Genomic DNA, 22,070 nt, shown 5'->3' with positions numbered 1-22,070 from the left:
CTGAGGGGGGAAGAGTTCAGATGCAGACAAATGAGCTTGTGAAGGGTAAGACCCACACTGCAGTAAAACCAGCAGCAGCAACAGACACGCTGAGACACACACGTTTGAATCCCACGACGCGCTGGAAATTAAACGATAAATCATTAACACGGAGCTTTGACTCGGGGAGAGGGTGATTCATGTCAACAAACACAAAGCGGAAGTTGAGTCCGTCTTTACATACAATCTACACTATCAATCGAGGGGCAGCTAACGAGGTCTAATCCGCACTTCACACTTCAAGAACACGACAAACACATCCAGAGAAATCCACAGCGCCGTCTGACACGAGAGAGAAGTTCGGCTTCTTCTCTCCTTTGAATCCCGTCAGCGTTGGACGTCGGCTAGAACACTTCTGTTTAAAGTGGCAATTACAGGATTCAAATCGTGTATTGATCGACCTCATTAAGTGACTCCACGACTGACGTGGGGAGAAAATGGCTGCAATCTTTCTCAATTTGATCAACTCATAGAAATGACGGTGAAAATTAAACTTCTTCTATATCTCCAGTCAAAAAGGTTTGTATCCCACAAACAAAACTCAGAGGTGGAAGTGAACCAGGTAGAGGTTTCCTAATTGAACACTTTACACAAATTACCAGTTTGTTTTCCACCAGACTTACCGTTCCTCCGGGTCACAACATATTAATCTCACACACAGATCTGGGGTCAGGATATTGACAACTGTTCCAATGCAACATCAGGTGGTGCAATAACACAACGCGGCTCATTTTGCTCCTGGATCCCTCGGTACGAGGAAAGATGAAACAAGTACTTTGGCCTTGCCGGGAGCCGTCCAGCCGGGATTAGTTTGCTCCAGTCCACACGTCTGTTTTTGCCTCAAGCAAAATGTATTTCTCATCTGGAGAGTATACAATTAAAAAAAAAGCGAGGGCTGCCCATGATAACACCAACATATCTGTACTCTTGTGTAAAAAAACGATATAAACACATACAGAAGAAGACTGGCAGCTTTTAATTTTACAGCTCAGGGCTGTCATCAAACTTGTCTGCCAAGTCCAATTTCCACCGCAGCAGCTGCGAGCTGCTCTTAGGTTCTCGCTTGTTTACGTCCTCATTTCTCATTTTCCAACACCGGCATCTCATATTCCAACTGAAGAGAGGGAGCGCTCGGCGAATACATTTTGGAAGTGGACGTGGTTTTGTCAGACTGAGCAGTGTTCTTTTCAACAAACTTTGTTTGGTGATAAAGTTCACTGGGCGCTCACCGGAACAGCAATTCTAACCTGTGTGCCACCTCGACTCCAACCTGTGCGCGAGCCGAGAACGTCACTTTCCATTTGCGACACACACACACAAAATAAAACAACAATAACAAACTGTGCGCAGAAAAAAAAGACAACACCATTTATCTCCTTCAACACACATGTCCACCTTCTTTTGGACTGTGCAGTAATTAAGGGTAAAAACAAAACACCTTGAGAAATTCAATTATCCCTCTCTTTAAACTCTGTGTTTCTGTAAAAGATGTTTCTTAAAGGCAGAGTCTTTTTTTTCGTGGGCTTCTTCAGAGGTAGTGTGTTAATAACATCCCTCAGCAAATGCTTTTAAAAAAAAAAAAAAAAAAACTAAAACTGTTTGGGGGCTCCTGCCCCTCGACTCCCCCGAGACCAACCTCCTCCAGAGAGTTATCTAGACTGGCCAGGCAGAGCAGCGAAAGGTTTTGTTAAATTACCTCCAGTAATTAGCTCAGCACGAAGGATCACTGCTGAGCCCACACACACACACACACACACACACACACACACACACTGATGTGGGCAAACACTGCAACTGCATGCAGCTCCGCTTTCATCCACTGCATTCATCTCTACTTTAGCAGCAGCCTCCGATGAGTTTCCCTCCGCCAGAGACGAGAGCGAGTCAAACTCCCATGGTGCTGTGACTCACTGAGTGCAGCCACTTCCACTGAGCCATCTTTGATGAGTTATTATTCAGCCGGCTTCTGTTTGCCAAGACACTGTTTTGTCAGGCTTTCATAATAAACACAATACTGCGACATATTGAAACTAAACAATGCAGAAAAATGGAGATAAACAGTTTGAGTAAATATTATTTTACTAAATTAGAATTTCGGTTCTCAACCTGAGGCCCGGGCGCTTGATGTGAGACAGAGAGCAGATATTTTCTACCCTGGAATCTCAAAATAAAGAGAACTGAGTCCGCTGGATTTATGAGGAACAACGATACCTTAGTTCAATTAGTTAAAAAACTTGTTTTTCTTGGATCGCTCGGTGTGTAGTTAACTGATGGAGCTGCGTAATGAACACTCCTCGCTTTTAAAATCATTCCACTACGTCAAGTCATTCCTCGATGGGCAGAGGTGGAGTCAACTGTCAGAAAAACTGGCGACTCAATCGTCAACAAAGAGACGATTTAGTTTGTTCCCTTGTGAATCAAATCTGGTTCAACTGACAAAAATCACTTTTGGGGTACCTCCCTGAAAAATGTTTAGCTTCTTTCTAAAAATGTGAGAAGCTTAATGTCTGATTACTGCAAATATATAAACTTCTGTCTTTAGCACTGCTTCCACTTCCCCCCCCAGCACTGTTCTTTAAATGAAAATTATTCATGAGCGCTGACTCACCGGTGGCCACCTGCAACATCTTTGAAGTTTTCAGGCTGAAAAACTTTTTCCCTGAAACTTCTGGACTCTTCTCTTTCCAGGAGAAGCAACAGAAACACATTATAGAAAAAAAGACCGTTCTTGCTGTGAAAGAAGTAACATCAGTCAATTTACTTCTAGATATTAATAAAACGCTGCTACGTGACTCCTCCGGCTCACGAGAATCTCAACGAAAAAAAAAAAACCATGGAGTCGTCCTGTTGGATTAATAATTCATGAAGCACAAATTCCGCCGTGCACCTATCTGTGAGAAACGGTCATAATTGAGCCTCCCTCTGGTATTCTGAACTTTGACATCACTCTTTTTTTGCCTGTAACACTTGCAAACCCAGAATTTAAGGTTATCAAACACCCACAACTGCTTTAAAAATCAGCCAAATGCCTTTTCTTTATAGCAATACACAGTGGAGAGGGGAGATAATGGTGCACCGCAACTACGTTAGATAAACCACAACTGTTGCCCTTCATTTTTTACATCACATGTCCCAATTTTCTCCCGTCGCACAGACTCTATAAATAAAAGCCGAGCGTTAGACGTCACAAAGGTAATCATCTGCCCGTGAGGCTGGGGCCGCAAGCTCCATTTGGGAGAAGCCAAGTGAAAATATCTCATCGGCGGAGCAAGTTTGGACATCCCACTGAGGCAATAAACAACTTTAATGATCTGCAGCTCACTGTGCAGCGCCTGGCCCCCCATATACTCCCATCGCGGGTCTTAATACACTACTGTAGCGTCCTGATAAAACAGCACGGAAACAAGGGGAAGAACCTGCTCTGAGTTGCTCAATCTGAACCGGGGAGGAGATAGGATAGTGTGCGTTCGCCGTCTGAGCTGCTGAAGGCGCAGGAAGCTGAGGAGGAGGATCTAAATTGGATCTCTGCTCCTGGGCTGCTCCTGCCCTGATGCAGAGAAGGAGAGCAGGGTGGAAAGAATGGAAGAAAAGAAGAATGGAGGTGGGAGAAGAAAAGGTAAAGCAGAGACGGAGGAGGAGGAGGAGGAGGTGGGCGCTTGATTTCCAGAGCGAGCAGCGTCTTTTCTTTCTACACAACAGCACAACATGGCCACACAAGCCAACACACACACACACACACACACAAACCAGCAGATAAGGGCGACAGAAAACCCCAGACAGCTGATAGGATCAGTAAAGGGCTAATAAATTAGAAAGAGAACGCCACAGTGAAGTAGGGATGTCGAGAGGAGACGAGAGAGAAGAGAAGACACAAAAAGATATGAAGAAAATAAAATAGATTTCGAGAGGCACAGAGAGAAAGAAGACCAAAAGAAAAGGGTTGATAAACACCACAAAGAAGAGGACAAAACTAAAAACAGACAAATCACGGAGACAAAAGTAAAAAAGGAAACAACATAAACACAGTAATGGTGAAAAATATAGGAGAGAAGATTGATAATAACAAGCACAGCAGAGGAAAGAAGAGAAAATAACTGAAGCTGACAGAAGAGAAAGAAAACAGAAGACACAACAATAGAAAAGAAAGAGAAATGAAGAATTCACGAACTGAGAATAAAAAGGACAAAAAAAGAGTTGGGATAACGGAAGAGGGAGGGAGGAAAAAAGGAAATGAGAGACAAGTCAAGGGAAGAGAGAAAAGAAGAGGGATAGGTGACAAGAGGACACATCCAAGAAGAAACAGGATGATACAAATCAAGAAGAGAGGAGAACTGATGATGAAAACGTAGGAGCAGAAGCATGAGAGACATGAAAAGACCATAAACTGCAAAGAACATAAAAGAAAGAAAGAAAAACTGGATACATGAGAGGAGAATAAAAGAAGACAGAAGAGAGGAGAGGACAGAGGAAAAGGTGAAGAAGAGGAGAGGAAGTGAAAGAAAGGAGAAGAAGATGACATAAATGAAGGAGGTGAGAAGAAAGCAGGAGAACCGAGGACAGAGGAGTGGGAAGCAGGAGAACTTCTGTCCGAGCAGGGGTTTGATTCGCAGCTGATGTTCCCGAGGGGCCCGGGACCCTTGTTGGCTGTAACCTTGTGCTGGGAGCCGAGCCCCTCGAGATGCATGGCCCCTGTCAGAGCCGCGGGGCCCCGAGCCACGGTGCAGAAACAGCCCAATAATTCTGCACCACATCTGCATTCAGGGGTCATTCATCACAGAGTGCAGTCACAGGTATACCTGCCTGCGGCTCCGCGCCTGCTGAATACCCAACTGCAATTTCTATAACCCCGCACAATTCTTACTTTTAAATGTTCTCTACCTCGGTGCTCGATATCTGCATTTAAATCTGCTCCGACCAAACCTGGGCTCCGCTGCTACCTCAAACTCTGCCCCGTAATAAAGTCTTCTCCACCGCGTGTCTCGAACTTAACGTTTTAATTCACCGAGCGAAAAAACTTCAGACTCAATCTCAACTTTTAAACGGATTTACCGATGATACTTTATATTTTTAAACCTCCACTTCGAGCGAGACAAACAAAACTTCTGCAGAGGTAGAGACAGAGCGATGACTGCAAACCTGAGAGGTGCCAGCCAGAAAATTGTATTTTAGCAATTTGGAGGTCAAGTCTTTCAAATAAAGAAAAGCAATGAAAGTAAATTCATTATCTCGAACCAAACAACAGAAACTTCAGTTACGTGATTTAACAATTATTATATCTTCAGAGTCTTTGGCTCAACTTAATATTCACTTGTAATGATGTTTAAGTGATAATTAATTCCCTCATTTGAGGTACTTCTCATCACACTGATGAATGTCCAAGTGTTCGAGACGCTGCAATCAAACTGGTGCGTCACTGAGAACTTGTCCCTGCTCTTGATATCTCTTTGTCCACTCCTGTATGAAAATCCTCGCTCCAGAGGACTGTGTGTCCACATTGAAGGAACCTGCTACCTTCACTTTCAGTCTTTCAAACACACAGATGGTTCGATGCAACAAAACAAGAACATTTTGTGGGATGAACCATGATTTCAAAAAGCTGTCACCTAATGTTCTTTATCTTCCAGCCTCCAGCGTTTATCTTCAATGTTGGGACCAAACTCTGTGCTGATTCGTAAATATAGTCTTAATCTACATTTCCTTACCGTCATCTGCATTTATTTAACTCCGGGGTTAACTGCATTCGTTCCCAGTGGAATTCACTGCCTCGTCCACAATAACTGGTATAATGTGCTGTTACTCATCAGCGGCCCACTTTCATCGTCGCCAGCCGTCAGTCTTTATGGTAAATGTACGACGCTTTGACCCTCATTACGTTCACTAAACCTGCACTACACTTTCACTCTCCTCCTCCCCGAGCGAGCTCGATTTAGACTCCTTGGGCTGCTGATAAGTGATGGAATCGACTTAAAGAGTTCAGATTCATAAATGACGTAAAACAGACGCAGTCACGGTCGGAGGAACGAGGCAGAGTTCCCACTTGAGGGACGAGGAGCGACAATGTCGTTGACAGATGGAGCCTCCCTGCTTGGGGCCCTCTCAGTCCAGACAAAAGGTAGATGTCTGGAGGTGCCGGTGATGATTGCTCTAAGAAAAAAGGTTGCTCTCACCTTCACATTTCCTCCTATCAGGTCAGGCGGCTCCTCGTCCGTCTCCAAGGCGACGTTGATGGTGGCGAAGGGCCGGCTCGCCATCTGCTGCATCTCTCTCAGCAGTTGCTAGGGCGAAGGAGGAAGAAGAAGAAGAAGAGGAAGAGTGCGAAGGTCACTGACAGATAAACAGACAACTGCCCCAGTGTGATGCAGGTGTGTTTCATCTTTTGTGGCTTTGGAGGAATTAATAAAATAGGGCTGCTCGTAAAAACATGAATATATATTTTATGTTGTGTGTGTAAAATTAAGAATGTACTGATGAATTCTGTAGTTGTCGAATAAATATTTATTTCCCATAAAACGTAGTACGATGGAAATAACCCAGTAAAGTACAAGTATTCTCAAACTGTATTTAGTATCTTTCCACCAGTGCAAGGTGGAAGCAGAGTCTCATTGTGGCCTGATTTATAACATGGACCTTGGCCAAAGGGAGAGGAGGAGGGAGGTGATTATGGGGAGAGCGAGGAAGGGAGGAGAATAAAGCAGAGAGGCGGAGGAGAGGAGAGGATGATGATGATGATGATGGGAGGAAAGTCAGAGACCACAGTCTCTTAAAGAAAACAAAATTGTTATGAAGAGAGAAACAAATGGTGGTAAGACAGGAAGCAAGAACACCTGCAGCTGTGATGAACCAGCAGGAAAATACGACTCGAAAGGAAAAAGAAGTTTAAAAAAAAAACGTATAATTAATGATCATCCTTCGATGATTCTGCTCAAAAGTCAAACAGCGAGGACGTGTGGGGTCGAGTGTGAGCAGACAATCTGAAGACATTTGACACAATCCACCGGCCTCTGTCTCATTACGGTGGAGGACAGTGGGTGCAGGTAAAGGGCATCGCTGCGACTCGAGAGAACGCAGCGGAAAACCACGCATGACATTTCTGTGTCGACGCGGTTTCACGTCGGGGTCAAGTTTCGAGCGAGAGGTAAAAAAAAAGATCTCCGAGTCAACGCAGCAATTAAAATGTCGAGTGTTTTCCCCCCCGCGAGGACGTCAGATGTGGTTATTGACATGTTTGCGCTCTTTACTGTAGAGCTGATGCTTTATAATCATATCCTCGACGACAGTTACAGAAATAGCTTGATGGGAAGTTTCTTTTTTTTCCTCTATAGTGAAGCCTGACTGGAGTTTATTGTCCCAAACCCTCTTTGTGGAGCAAGCCAACTCATTAAATTCCAGCATGTGTCTGTGAATGTGTGCCTGTACTCTCCCTACACTCCTCTCTGATGTAACAGTTGGACGAGGAGGAGCCGAACTCCTATTTCACTCCAGTCGAAACACTTTCAAAGGAAATGTTCAACTTTTATGGGAATGTGCTGATTCACAGTCTCGCTGAGAAATAAGCAAAGAAGATCAATACCTCTCTCATGTCGCTCTGTTAAACACCAGCTACAGCTGGCAACCGGTTAGCTGAGCATAAATTCTGGACACGGGGGAAAACAGCTTTTCTAAATCATATTTGTTTAACTGGTACAAAAATGAGAAAACTCACAGCCAAGAAATAGTCTGACGCACAACCCACTTATCAAATAATAAGGATTTCATTATTACACTTCAGTCTTTAGTCTAGATTAGAAAAAACTAAATACAACTTGTTATGGGATGCATTAGTGGTGTTAAGGTGGGTCAACAAATAAAAAAACTGAAATTATATTTGATGATTACAGCTTATAAAACATATAAATATAATATAATACATAAACTAGCTGGGTCAAAAGTCAACAAAAATACATTTCCCAAGATATCTTTCAAAAAGAAGTCAGAAAATTACATCTTGCATGGTTCAAAGATTCATTTACACGATTCTACAGTTCAGTAATCGAATCTGATAAAAACGATTTCATGATGATGTCATTAGTACAATATAAAAATGCCCTTCTCGTGCTTTTCATTCATCCGCTGACTTCCCTGTTCACTCGCTCTCGCAGTGACCACGCTGTGGCGATGCTTTCTCTCCAGAAGACTTCGTTAACTATTTTTTTGCAAAGGACAGATCGTTAGATCAAATTTGCGAGTTAATAAAACAATAAAAGTGGGAGATTTAAAAACAGAATAATAAAACTACTCAGGAGGAGATACAGTAAGAGAGAGAGAGAGTTTATAAAAGGGTCTCACATCAAACAGAGAGACACTATAAACCAAATCTGTCACGAGGAGCAGAACTACAGGCAGCAGCCGTAAATATAAAGTGGGAATCATAATAGAACAATAACACTCATTAAGTATGAATGAATCCAAACACAATGGCGGAGAGTTGCCTCATTACCACATGCACACAAAAAAAAACTGAGGCGTCCGACGTTTTGAGTTCCCACACTCACGCAGAAACAAATGAAAACCCGAATTAGCGAGTCATTTCACCGATTCCCAGTCTGACGTGATGAGACGTGGCGCTGAGCGAAGCGTGACGAAGCCAACGCAACGCAAGTCCACGTGCAATCGCTCACCGATGCTCAGTTTGATTAGCGTTTGATTGAAACATCATTCTATTAACAAGAACTCCCATTAAGTAACAATCAAATCTGTAACTTTCTGCCAAACAAACAGAATCAATACTCCACACACAGTCTCCGACATCGTGCCTCACTCGGAGGAAAGTAATGAAGTTAAAACTCTTAATTAACTTGAAGAAAATTTTGCGTTAGTGTCAGTCACAGTGATGCAGCCGACGGAGCGAGGCAGCACCGTCACAGCCGCGATACAGAGGGAGCGAGAATCTGCATTCAGGCGACGTCCTTTTTCATAAGCGGCGCTTCTCCAACTGCACAAAGCAACAGAATTGATTTAGAGGATAAAAAGCAGATGGAGGGGCATCTGAATGTGGCAGTAAACAAACTTTATAGATTCAGTCCAACTCCCTCAGCCTCTCTACTAACAGCCTGCGCTCTCGTCAACACACAGGTAACCTTTGTTTTAAAACGCAGAAACTCGTGTGCTTTTTCTTTTTTTCCAAAGTCAGGTTTATCAAAACATAAAAACACTTCCACTCTGGGACTGGGAATTGTCCACCATCAATAAGTTGTACTGCAAAAACGAGAAGCAGCTTAAAATGAAGTTTCTGCAAGAATGTGATCAATACAGTTTAAAAAAACTATATTTAAAACATTTTATTCACAATCAGTAATAAAACACGAGAGCAAATCTAAGGCCTGAAGATAAAACATTCAAGAAGCTGCTTCGCTGTCAGACATTTGATCGGAACACGTTTCAGTGGGGTGTGAATGCAAATGTTCCCTTAACTAAAAATGTGACAAATATGTTTTCACAGATTCATCTAAACAAAGACAAACACACAACTGAGTCATTAGCAAAACTGTTGGCGAACAGATATTTATACATCCAGCAGCTACAGAGCAACATTAGCATTTATTTGGTCTTTTGTTGTTTGTTAGTTCAACATCCACTGTAATTGCTTCTTCTTCTTCTTTTTTTTCCCACCAGCGTTCAAGTTGCATTTATCATTTACTTTTATTCGACCATAAACACAAGCAACTAATCATTTAAATTGATCACATGATTTGATTTATGGTTATATAAAATATCGACTAATTGTAGATTCAAGGGGCTGAATTGATAGAAGGTCTGTTGAAGCATTCGCATGAGAGTCACTGACACTTTGAGCAGAAGCTATAAAAGGAACATTATTGGTTGATTTCTTCGTCCCATTGAGGAGGTGCTACAGTGGCTATGAAGCCTCTATTGTCCCGTGAGCTGTATGCAAACTGCTGCTATTACCGTTTCAAACAAATAACATTTTTACAGCCTGCATCCAATTTGCAAAGCCTTGGTCATCATTGCAAATGGATATAATACATTTTATACTTGGAAAACCACCTTTGTGGGACTGAGAACTGAAGACAACAGAGTCAGATGTGGAGCGAACAACCACGTCAGTGCGTTCCCACAATTCAGAGCCGAGGATTGTGATTGAAATGTTCTTGTTATGGACGGGAACGCAGTAAAAAAATAACAGATTCTCCTCAAATGGAATCAAATCGAGCCAAAAATCTCATTTAGATTTGTTACTAAAATCACTTCCTGTCTTCCAGTCTGCAAACCACAATTTCTCCTCCGATAACTACGCAGGGAATATGGCCCAAGTTTTCAAAACAGCTGTCCTCACAATATTCATCTCCTCCGTCTGACCTATATATATTATCTGGTGAGCGACCGACCTGGCCGGAGTCCGACAGACTGAACTAGTTGTGCAAAATCTCACAACGACAATCTGCGACTGTGCAGCCGCTCGAGAGCGAAACACTCCAAAGAGGAGTCCGAGTGCAAGTCGCCCGCTTGTTAAACTGGCTATTAGTTTGCAGTGTTTTTTCTAAATGTGTCTTAATAAGCGAATATGACATGTGCACACAGACACACATGCATGCTGGGACGTTGGACATAGCGGCACATGAGCACACATCAATGTTTGTGTGTGTGTGTGTGTATTAATGAATGCAAACATCGTCTTTAAAACACAGAAGGGAATTAATTCTGTACGCACGACCGTGTAGCAGCACATGAACAATCATGCCTGCAGGTGAAGTTTGAATTAAATGCACATATGTGAAGATAAAAATACATGAACGATCACGTGACAAGCGAGAGCACACGAGTGCTCGAATATGATTCACTGATCCTCGGAAAATCTGACCGCAAACACTGTATGTGATTGTGGTCAGTTGCATCACATTCACGCGCAGGTCGGTCGGTTTCACGCAGTTTTAAAATCAAGTTATTTTGGATTTCAAGCAAAACTTTCACAATTTAAAACCTGTGCAAATTGATCTGTTGCCACCTGAGATGCAACAATAGTGTTGATTTGGATTCATGCTCGGCCACGAGGGGATGTAAGTCCAATATTCACTCTGTTTTTTTAGCCTTGATTTGGTCTTCAAAGGGAAACACCAGTCTCTCATGGGTGCTAAATAATCCACTGCTTACTTTGTCTGCATCTTAAGGAGGACACAGCTACGCCGAGGAGACACAGTGAACCAAATTCTAACGCTGAACACAAACTGAGCTTTTTTTTTTTTTTTTTTGCTGAAACAAAACAGCTGCTTGCTGCGATTGGAAAAATAAAAGAGTTACTGCCAGAAAACCAAAAATAATAAGTTGAAAGATGCTGAAACGCTCCTTAAAGCCGAGGGGGGGGGGAGTTCGGTTGAGATTGTCTTCGAGCGACACGTTTTATAAAACACACACGTCATTCGTTTCATCCATTGTTTGCTACGTCGATTACGGCAGGTTGAGCAAAACAGTCCAGAATCATTCGATGTGGCCAAAGAATAAATGTGTGGACTCATGAAGGCCGTCACACACAAACACGCAGAATCGTCTCTGAGCCTTCTCGAAGTGAGCAGCGGTGTGCCAAAGAGAGTGAATGCGTCAGCAGAGCGTACAGGGTGGAGGGAGGGGCGGTGGAAAAAAAAAAAAAAGAAAAGCAAAATGCAGAAGGGAAATGAGACAGAAGAAAAATAAGGGAGGATGTTGGAGAGTGATGGCAAACACAGAAAAGACAAGAGAAAAATGTGAGCAGAGAGAGAGAGAGAGAGAGAGAGAGAGAGACAAAGGCGTTCAAAGAGTTCGCCCCTGGGAAGAGGGGATGAAGTGTTGGATCGCCTGTGCACGGACAACAAACACACACATGTGCAGAGGCAGATTAAACCAACACACACATGCTGGGGCAGTTACCAGTGGACGAACACACACACACACACACACACTGTGTTCACACGCAGCTCTACACCAAGCCATTTACTTATTTGATGCGTCTGTTTTAAAATTCCCGTGGCTGGGAGAGCTCTCAATCATCCCTCAGCATCACTATAGGGAAAACTGCGGAGTGAGAGGCATGGAGGGGAGCGAGGGAGGAAAGTGCAGAGAAACGACATTAGCTGCTCGCTGCTTCTCTCTCGCTTCATCTTTCCATCTCTCCGGCGGTGAGGTGGGGGGTAGAGGACGCAAGCTGTGAATACTGACAAGGGAGAAAGCTTTGATCCTCACCTCCCTCTCGCTCCACGTCTTTTTGTCTCTCTTCCTCTCTTTTCTATCTCCATCACTCCCCCCCCCCGCCCAACTCTTCCTCTTTCTCACTGCCGGCCTCCTGAGCTCTGCGTCTGGCACCTCTCCGTCCATCTCACCATCTCACCATCCATCCAAATCTGTTTATCTCCCTCCTGTACCTACTGTAGATTTACCCCACTGCCTCGTCCACGGCTGTGATCAATACTCCATCAAAGAGGAGCACACCAGCAAAAAAAAAAAAAAAAGAAAGGAGAGAGATGAAGTATGGAGAGGTTGGAAACAAACAAAAACATAAAGAAGAGTAATTATTGAGAGGATTCACAAAAACACCATTTAACCAATCAACACAGGGAGAAGTCACATCGACTCCGAGGTGGCTCATTGCAAAGCTGTGAAATATGACATTATATATTATGTGACTATAGAGAAACGCCTGTTGTTTGACATTATTCTTCATCACATGGCACTTCTCCATTCACGCCGATGTTTTCCATCATTTGGATGATGCATTACATTCCTCCGCACGGCTCAGACGCGGGCAGGATGTCTGCATGAAGGCAACGCAGAACAGGAGACAGACGCACGGCGGCCGAGGCGAAATGTAAAAGCTCATGTGGACGTGTTGTGGGAACGAAAGAGTTCTGAAATGAACCCTCAGCCGTCACCGTGCCGCAGACTGGTCCCCACAACAGTTGGAAAACACCGCACACCTCTAGAATCAGGTCAGACGGAGAGAGTCGACGAGCGAGAGCAGCAAAAGAAGAGCCGAAGAAAAGAAACGCCGGACGATTCAAGAGGTTTTCACCTGCGACACAACTCATGGAAAAGAATACGAAACGTGGAGGGAGACAACAGCTGCAAAGACATTTACACAACCAGGATGTGACAGTTCGGTTGTCATCGTTTTGAATGAACCGTAGGAGTGAAGCCCCTGGTGGCTGGAGGCGGTACAGGTCGTAACTTATAAACTCACATTCTAGTTCAATCCAATACTTTGTGTTTTTATTTTTTTTTTTTGTTAAAGTTAAAGCAGCACGTTGTAACTTTTGCTTTGATCACTTTTACTTTTTCAGCCTCACATGGTGATTACTTCTGTTCGGATCCGTGTCCGAGCGATTAAGCATTTTTTTCATGTAGAGAAAAATCATCTCTCTGATCTGAAATACAACCGAATGTGGGCTATTACCCATGATCCCCTGCTTCCTGAACCAGAAGAGCTGCCGCTGTAACAAATCCACCAAAGTCTGTTGAGAATTTCAAAAAGGTATCTGGCTGAATATTGGAGATAAACAATGGGTTTTAATGACGTCTGAGTCTTTTTGACTGATCTACATTTCAGCTTTGCTCGGGGATGAGTGGGACTGAAAAAATAAATTCAGTCACCGAACCGTGAAACTCGTCTTAATCAAGCTGCTGTTTTTCACAGTGTTGCTTTAATATGTAAACTGAACATATCTCTGATTTCAGTTGAAACGATTTTGAAGTTTTGTCTTTTGGAGCTTTTTAAGAACAAAATGTCAAATAAGAGAAAGGCTGATAAAGACAACCCGACACGGTCCAAAGGTCCCGCACAAGTCTACAAGTGAACCTTACTTTGAATTTGGGTTCTTTACTTCATCATCATCATGAGAAGCAATAATCTGTGTGTAGCATTTACATCTTTAAAGTCTAACATTAAACTTTTATCGTCTCCACAGCGACCAAAACGCACCAGACAGTAATGTAACACGTATCCGTTATCCTCTCTGCCGGTTGTGATACCGACAGAACAGGTAGAAACTCTTCAGGGCAACACACCGGCTGTGTTACGCTGCTTCACACCGGATCACGACATGTCACGTTACATCACATCACGCCTTAGCACGCAATCTGACGCCTGCGGTTCACACCAGACACGTACAGGCGGCAGAAGCTACGATGTACAGGAGTTGAGATGTGTCTGGAGAGACAGCACTGAATAACATCTTGCTGCTTTGCTGGAGGACTCGAAACCGATATACAGTAGGAATATGGAAATGTGCACGGGTGTTTCGCAGCAGGTCTTACGGCAGTGGCTAGTGTTGCCCTTTTAAGATGCTAATTCCTCAGGACAGCTCTAATAAGTACTGCACCGAAACGCAGAGGTTAGTGCGAGAGAGAACTCCTTGTGTAACACACAGAGAGAAAAAGACAAACAGGAACTTCAGCTTGTGCTAATATTAAAGTACAATATTTCTAAGTGCCTTCAGAGAACACATCTTCAACAATCTCAAGTCGGATGCATCGGAGATGTTGACGTTAGAGTGGCAGAAGTGAGCGGAGGTGGTTCTGAAGTTAAAACAAAGAGCGAGCGGTGATGGAGGAGATTCGACAGCTGCTGTTAGAAGACACACATAAAAGTAAAGTAGGTGAAGACTGCCTGGGATGAGATGAAACGGAATCAGAAACTACAGGAGCAGAGGTTTGACAGAGGTTCTGGGCTTATGATAAGCCCCGTGCCGTGATGGATGGGTGGGGGTGCGGATGTTTCGCGGCCAAATGGGGGTCACCCGCAGTGCAGGGAAGTTGGGACGATAAGTCGGCCTCAATATTGTGAGCAACAACGCGATGGCTCCGGTCCAAAATCTAATTATACGCACCGTCTCTGTGGAATTAAGATTAGCAGGGTTTAGAAGTCTTTGGGGAAACGCACACAGAAAATGTGAATGACACCAGAAATCCAACCAACCCACATTCATTTATCATCTACTCTGCTTATCCTCTGCGGGTCGTGTGGGAGCTGGAGCCAATCCCAGCTGGCGAGAGGCGAGAGGCGGGGCAAACCTTGGACAGGCCGCCAGCGCATCGCAGGACCAACACACAAACAAACATTCACACCTCAGAGTCTCCAATGAACTTAACCTGCACGTCTTCGGACTGTGGGAGGAAGCCCGAGCACGTAAAACCCCCACACAGACACAGGAAGAGGAAGAACCAGATTCAGGTCACCGTCTTGCTTTGAGGTGAAAGTGCTAACCGCTGCTCCACCGTGCCACACAGTGCACGATTTCTTCCCTTGCACCGAAACACAAAATGTTTGCACGTGACACACACAAAGTTAATCACCAGTTTGCTGTCGGTTAAGTTGCCTAAAGCAAAAAGCTCCACTCCTCACACTGTTGCAGAGGTAGCTGGCTGCCATGTGCTGCAGCGGCCCCCCGATTCTTTTTCATCGCATTCTGATGAATCTGCATCCTGTCAGCTCTGAGGAGACTCCTGCTCGCTGGATTATGCAGCAGATACCATTAACAAGGTCTTGCTTTTAAGGAGGACGCATGTTTTTTCCCGAAGACTCTCGGCTCCCCTTTGTAAGTGACCTTCAGCGCTCCCTGCTGCTCCTCTTTTCCTCTCGCACCTCGTCATCTGAGCTCCCCTCTCGTTACCTCTCACTTCAGGATTGATCACCTCAGATGCAGGCCTTTTGTTCTGTGCGGTGGTGCAGTGAACATTGACCTCAGGAGAGAGGAGGAGACGGAAGGCAGCGCTCTTAGAATTTAAAAGAATCGCTCTGGTTAATCTAACGGCGCCTTACGGAGGGACGCGGTTCACGCCGCAGCCTGGGTACACAGGAAATACACTTTTCCTTAATTTCTGCGTCCCTTCGTTAATATGCGTCATAAACCTGCAGCTAAGACAACACCAGTAACTGATTAATCACTTGTAAGGTACTGAACTAAACTAAAAAAGTTGAATTTGTGAGTTATTTCTCGTGTCGTTTAGACACTTTTTATAGCTTGTATGGTCTGAATTTCATTAGCGGCGGTTTCAAGGGAGACTTTTACTCTTCGATCATTTAAATGCTACGGCACAGAATTTCATAAGTTCTGCTTTCCAGGGATCGTTTAAGCATTTTATGTGGCTGCATGCTGTTCCAGAAAACAGCAAAGACTTATGAGGAAGCAAAATAGAGAATTTAATAAACTGTCGCTCTCGATGTGCAAAAAATGTAATAAAACCTGATCCTGGGATAATTCATTTCCGCATAATGTAATATACCATTACATAATAGGGACTACGAGTTTCATAATGATCGTTATATGTCTGGAAATGTTATTGTATTGGCCGGTTAACCGGCGGTGTTAGCATGCTTTACTGCTACAGCTCTTTGAGAAAAAGGAGCCCACTGTGAGATTTCTCTGTCTGCGGCCCACCAACAAACAGCGGACCACACAGCAGCGGGATGCAGAGAGAGCCTCTCAGCCCAAACGCTGCTGAAGGTGGCTCTGAAGTCTGCCGCCTCGGGGACTGGCAGCGTGCGAGCTGACAGAACAGAATGGCTAAGTGTGAGGAACGGCGGCATTGAGGGGCGGCCCGGGCCGTGAAGAGAGCGCGCCGGCTTGGGTCACCATAAGTAATTCATCTCCCACCACCGGCAGGGGAGAGAGAGAGAGAGAGTGGGAGATGGCGCGGTAAAGAGAGAACCCGTTTCCTCCTCCCTTCTTAATGGCACTCTGCGGAGGGTGAGATAAGGTTAGAAGCTCTCCCTCTCCAAACCCTCCTGGTGTGGGTGCAGCCACAGCTGGATTGGTGGAATGGCTGAGAGCCTGACACCTGCGACGACCGACACATCTGGTCTGTGAAGAGTCTGTCAGACACCGCGGCTAAATTGAGAGTTCACACTGTAAAATAGATGATGCTTTGACTTTTTCCCTCCTAATAAAAAAAAAAAAGGTAGAGGAGAGTAAAATAATAATAAAATAAAAATAATCAACCTACTTGCATTTTCTCTTTTCATTTTTCTCTGACTCTTCATCTGCGAGGACACAATAGAATATCGCTCACAGTAGAATAGGCAATTAAATGAAAGTAAATCCATCACCAGCATATTTCTTAATGTTTCAGAGGCACCGTGTTTCCCTGGAAGGTTGTGTTCAGTTGCGCTCTGCCAATCGTTAAAATTTCAATTTATCTGTATTTTTGTTTCAGGGAGAGGAAAAGCAGAGGGTAGACAATTTCTGCATCATGTTCATGCTCCAGGCGTCACAAGCAAAAGAATATATTTTTTTAACTCATAAGTGACCTTCGAAAAGTTGTTAATTAAGTGTTGAGCTGTACACAGGAAGCGTTTGGTTGTATGAACTGCGGCTCAAATAAAAGTTTGCGTGTGTGAACAGTTGTATCTTTGTAAAAAAGCAGAATTTAACAGCAAAGGCAACGGGGTTAATAACACTTGATAGTTCGTGTTGATTTCCACGCTGGGAGCCAGAAGAGGATCATGTAAAAAGAGCCTGACAAACGAAAATGTAGTAGTAAGAAGCTGGACAATAGTTAGGACCTGCACTCCACTAGTATCTTATGAAGTGATGCAGCATAATAAACCCAGTGCTCTACACTGTTCCCTAACAGTCCGCCTTCAAGGACACAATTACTCTGAGAGTGGGCACAGTTGAATCCATTTACAAGACTGCACAATGGAAACAATGAGTCTTTTTCTCGACCGAAACCACGAGGAGACCTTTCACTTTAAGATTTCAGTCATGTAGCGTGTGCTGAATTATCAAGTGACCCTAAATGAGCACGACGGCTCCGTAAGCCGCACATCACCGTATCACACTTGACTACGCGAGCAGTAAATCTTCAGGCTAACTGCCACTGAGAATGAGTTGAAGTGGGTAAAGCTGTGTTCGCAACAGGAGTGATTATAGATCAGCGCCCCGGCCTCCGGAGAATGCATTTAAATAGCGTGATTATTGGGGGAGGGGAAGAATTTGTGATACAACTGAGAGGAAGATTCCGCTTCTGACGTCTTTCTTCTCGTCTTTCATTGGTCAACACTCGATTTGACAAGCACAGGGCTGAGATTAGCAAACAAACATTTACCTGGACATTCACAACAAGAGCAACGTGATGAGGGATGTGATGGACAGACTCTGTAACATATCGTCAAATACTTTAACTACAATTTCAGTGAGTAAGTTGAAATTTCTACATTTTGTTGTTTTTGTACATTGGTCACATCTGCCCAGTTAATTTTGCTTTGGGTCTGGACTGTTAATAATAATTCAAATTGACTTCAGTCAAGTCGAGAGCCTTCACGCAGAGTCACTGAGTTATTATTTTTACTTGTTGTCATCGCATAAATACAAATCTTGGCTCACATCATGAGTATCCGGTGTGATCAGTGTGTGGAGGCTGTGCTCGATGGTATAAAGACTTTCATGATAATCTCTGGGTGGAGGTGAACACAGGTCAGACTCAACTGGGCCGATGGCGATACCGATATAAAAACTATACATGGGTCGATATACCAATATAGTAAAAAAAAAATGTTTATGATTTTAAAGATTTCATTATCAAACCTTTTAGAGAAAGAAATGCAGTCGAGTTGTTTTTCTACCAAAACAACCCCGTCAGAGAAAACTTTTTTTCTTCTTCCTTCTACAATAATACCTCTCTGAATCTGTCGCCTAATTTGTGCTGATTTATTCTGCCCACACGCTGTTAAAACGTTGTAATTACTTCCACCAAGTGGGTTATGTTATTGTCTGTGTTAGTTTGAAACACGATTACACAAAAGCTACCGGGCAGATTACCACAAAACTTAGTGGAAGGATGTGGTACAGCCGAGGAAAGAATTCAATACATTTCAGGGGGGGCGGACGCAGGGAAAACATTTCTTCACTTTTTCATTCACTCGTTCTTGTTGCGAAAAGTCAAGCACATTAGGGGACTGATATCTGCCAGCGTATGGAATGTGGTGCAGATCTAGTGAATTTAAAAGTGGTTTCAAAAGGAGACTGCTGGGCCTCGGGGGAGTTTTGTGCTCTACCGAGTGCCCTTAGTTGTGTATTTTCGTTCTATTCAGCTACCGACATTGTGTATTGAGTATTTTAGCCTCGCTGTATCAAACATTAATTGTAACAGCTCTGGCTGTGGGCTGCTAAAATAAAGTAAAGGAGTGACGTGAAGTTTTAACAAGCTACACTCATTGTATTAGTGTTGATATCGGATTGTGTTTAGACTGAACTACAGGCAATAGTGGCTGTGCAGCAATTCTGGCAGCAGTGTGTTGACATGTCTTTGATTCCTTTGGGCAGCAGGGAGAAAGTGCCACCGTCTGAAATTTGCCTCCTTTGAAACTTGTAATTACAGCGACGACTCAGCACTTTTGAGAGTTTCGTTTGGTTATATTTTGAATACAGACTGTGAACACATGGTGCATCGAGTTTTGGGGGGGGGTCCTGTGTATTAAACTACTTTCAGGGGATGCATCCAAATACTCACTCTCTGGATTATGTTGTGCCACACTCCTGCCAAGCCAGAGTAAAAAAAAAAGAAAAAAAAAAAAGGCACGGAGCCACAGAGCATTTCCACTATTCTAAAATTATAATGTATTACAGAGCATCATCGAGAAGCGCTTTGTAAGGGGGGGTGGGGTAGTAACAGCTGCAAAGTAAAGGTGGAAAGATTGTTTTTTTCCTTTCTTCCCTGCTCATGTGTGAAACGCATTCATATCCAGCCATCTGCTTGTGGGACTGCTGCGTACGGGCCGGGAGCAGCCATGCTGCTGAGAGGAATCTCCTTATCATTACAGATATTTCTGGAAACTAATTTGATGTGGAGCTCTACGTGCTGCTTGATATCTTCATTATATTTCAGTGCTCTGCTTATCCAGAGGATACCAGGGCTCTTTCTCTCCCACTTTACTGTCCTGTCAGCTGTCTGGAGATTCAGTTTGCAGTCCCGGGGTCAAACAGACCATGTTAGCTTTAGTCATATTTAATCAACCTCAACATTTTTTTACTTTATGTCAGTTTTCAGTCGACTAGAACTCTGAACCTTTGAGTCCCATCTTACTCAAACTACAACAAACCTTTTAGTCTATTTAAGTCAAATAAGATTTCATCAAATTGATTTTAACAATTGTTGCAACAGCGTTAGCAAGTCCGATTCTCGCAATGTGACTCAATAAGAGAGTACCCAGAAAAAACAAAACACTTCACAATCAAATAGAACCTTGTACAACAGCCCTGCAATAAATCCTTCCCCTGGATAATGATCCGTTTTCTCAAGACTGTGCCAAAAGCTATCGATTCGATTCTGCAAGTCTGTCAGCCTTAGTGTTGTAGGAAATCTAAGCACACAAAGGCAGCCACTACAAGTGGTGGAGTAACGGCTGCTAAACAGACATTAGTCAGCCCATAACAATCCTCTATGTTACCTTAAGTATTTCAACATACAGTCAATACTACAAATAGATCCATTCAAAATCTAAAGCAAAAGTTTGGTTAACGTCGCTGGCAGCACCGGTGACTTCCTGTGAGACAAGTAGCACTGTCTGATTGTTGTGAGGCGCTAATACAGTTAGACCACCGCCTTCGGTCGTTGGTGTAATTGCGTTAAATAACAATAACGCGATTAAAAATCTTAACGTTAAGTTCTGTGTGGTGTGTTTTAAAGTTGTCTCTTTATGTCACTCTTTGTTGTTTCCTCTCTGTGGTCTTGGGAACAGGACTTATTGATTTCTCGTTGTGAGTTTGTAGTGCTTTCACTCAGACCCTGCTCACGCTCAGACGTGCTCTGCTTGTGCTCTAACTGTGAGCTTTAAATCTTATTTTGTTTCTTCTGCTTCTGTGTGTGTGTGTGTGAAATGTCTTCTCTCGGATTTCTTCTCTGATCTGAAACTTAAAGGACGTAAGGAAATAGAATCCATCTCTCTTCAGGTTTATGTTTTTTTTTTTCCTCCCAGTGATTTTGTAGCTGCAGGTGTTGTCTCCCAACAAAAAGAACAAACTCTCTGCGCGGCATGATATTTAAAGTGTGCTCTTTTTTTTTTTTCAATTCACAGGATGTTGTGTTTAAGTACATAGTTAGATCAATGCTAGCGCTGTTGTCGATGCACAAACAGATTAAAAAAACGTCACCATCTTGTCGACTGATAAAAGAAGACAAACAGTGGTCCTGAACACAGCTGATTATCACGCCAAGGTGACCAGTGTGCTCAGTGACACGGCCACATATGAGGCACAGACACGAGATCTTATCAGCAGCTATGAGAGGACGGTAATAAACTATAAAAGGACAAAGCAATTGACCAGATGCTATATTAACCTCTGTATCCCGTGGGAAGCCAGAGCTTGTATTTATGGATTCTCCGGATAAACAAGGAAGGAGCCAAACTCAGATCATCATGAGTAGCATCAACACAGCCAGACACCTACAGCTGCTACACCTCGGGTCCTCTGGTCAGTAACACTTCCCTTTAGCCAACAAGGTTAATAAAGAGTTTCTGCAGTCAGATGGACGACTGCACTCTGATGTGTCTCCTATAGTGTCCATTCTCTAGAAAATAGAGCAGAGCCCTGAAATGCTCCCAGCCACTGGTTTAGACACATGGATGACACTTGGGCGGGACGGATCAAGGAGACTCAGCGACACAGCTGCCCGCCCCGAAAACCGAGGGTCAGCAGTTTGCGGTGGCCGAGGGCACAACCACAAGGACGCAGCTGCGGAACCGTTTAACAGCTCTATTGCCAGCGCTGATTCATCCTCGCCTTCTGAATCGGACGGCAAGAAGAAGTTCTAGCAGAGCTGCATTTTAATTTGTGCCCCTAATGAACACATTTACTCAACTGTGTGACACTGAACGAGTAATGTGGAAACACAATAACAAGAAATGTGTCAGGATTTAAAAGCTTACAAAAGAGGATATGTGATTATTAAACACTTGAAAAGATGACAATGGCGCATTGTACCGGGTTTTTCATTTCATGTAGTTGAAATAAATTAACTGTGGATTGTTCCAGTAAGGATGAGCTTTGGAAGTGACAATAGTTTACATC

General features: G+C 43.6%; 1 protein-coding gene across 1 annotated transcript in view; it reads right to left on the bottom strand.

Annotated features, from left to right (window-relative positions):
- Positions 1-22,070, bottom strand: part of atrn (attractin) — a 101,126-nt gene that overhangs the window by 5,402 nt on the left and 73,654 nt on the right. Inside the window, exon 27 of the mRNA XM_069536120.1 lies at positions 6,207-6,314. Within this exon, the coding sequence (XP_069392221.1) occupies positions 6,207-6,314 (108 nt within the window). The remainder of the gene's footprint in view (positions 1-6,206; positions 6,315-22,070) is intronic.

Source organism: Paralichthys olivaceus, chromosome 12, assembly GCF_024713975.1.
Source record: "Paralichthys olivaceus isolate ysfri-2021 chromosome 12, ASM2471397v2, whole genome shotgun sequence".
In the NCBI taxonomy this organism is placed as follows: domain Eukaryota; kingdom Metazoa; phylum Chordata; class Actinopteri; order Pleuronectiformes; family Paralichthyidae; genus Paralichthys; species Paralichthys olivaceus.
The sequence above is the reverse complement of the archived record's forward strand: the minus strand, read 5'-3'. Positions and strand labels throughout refer to the sequence as shown.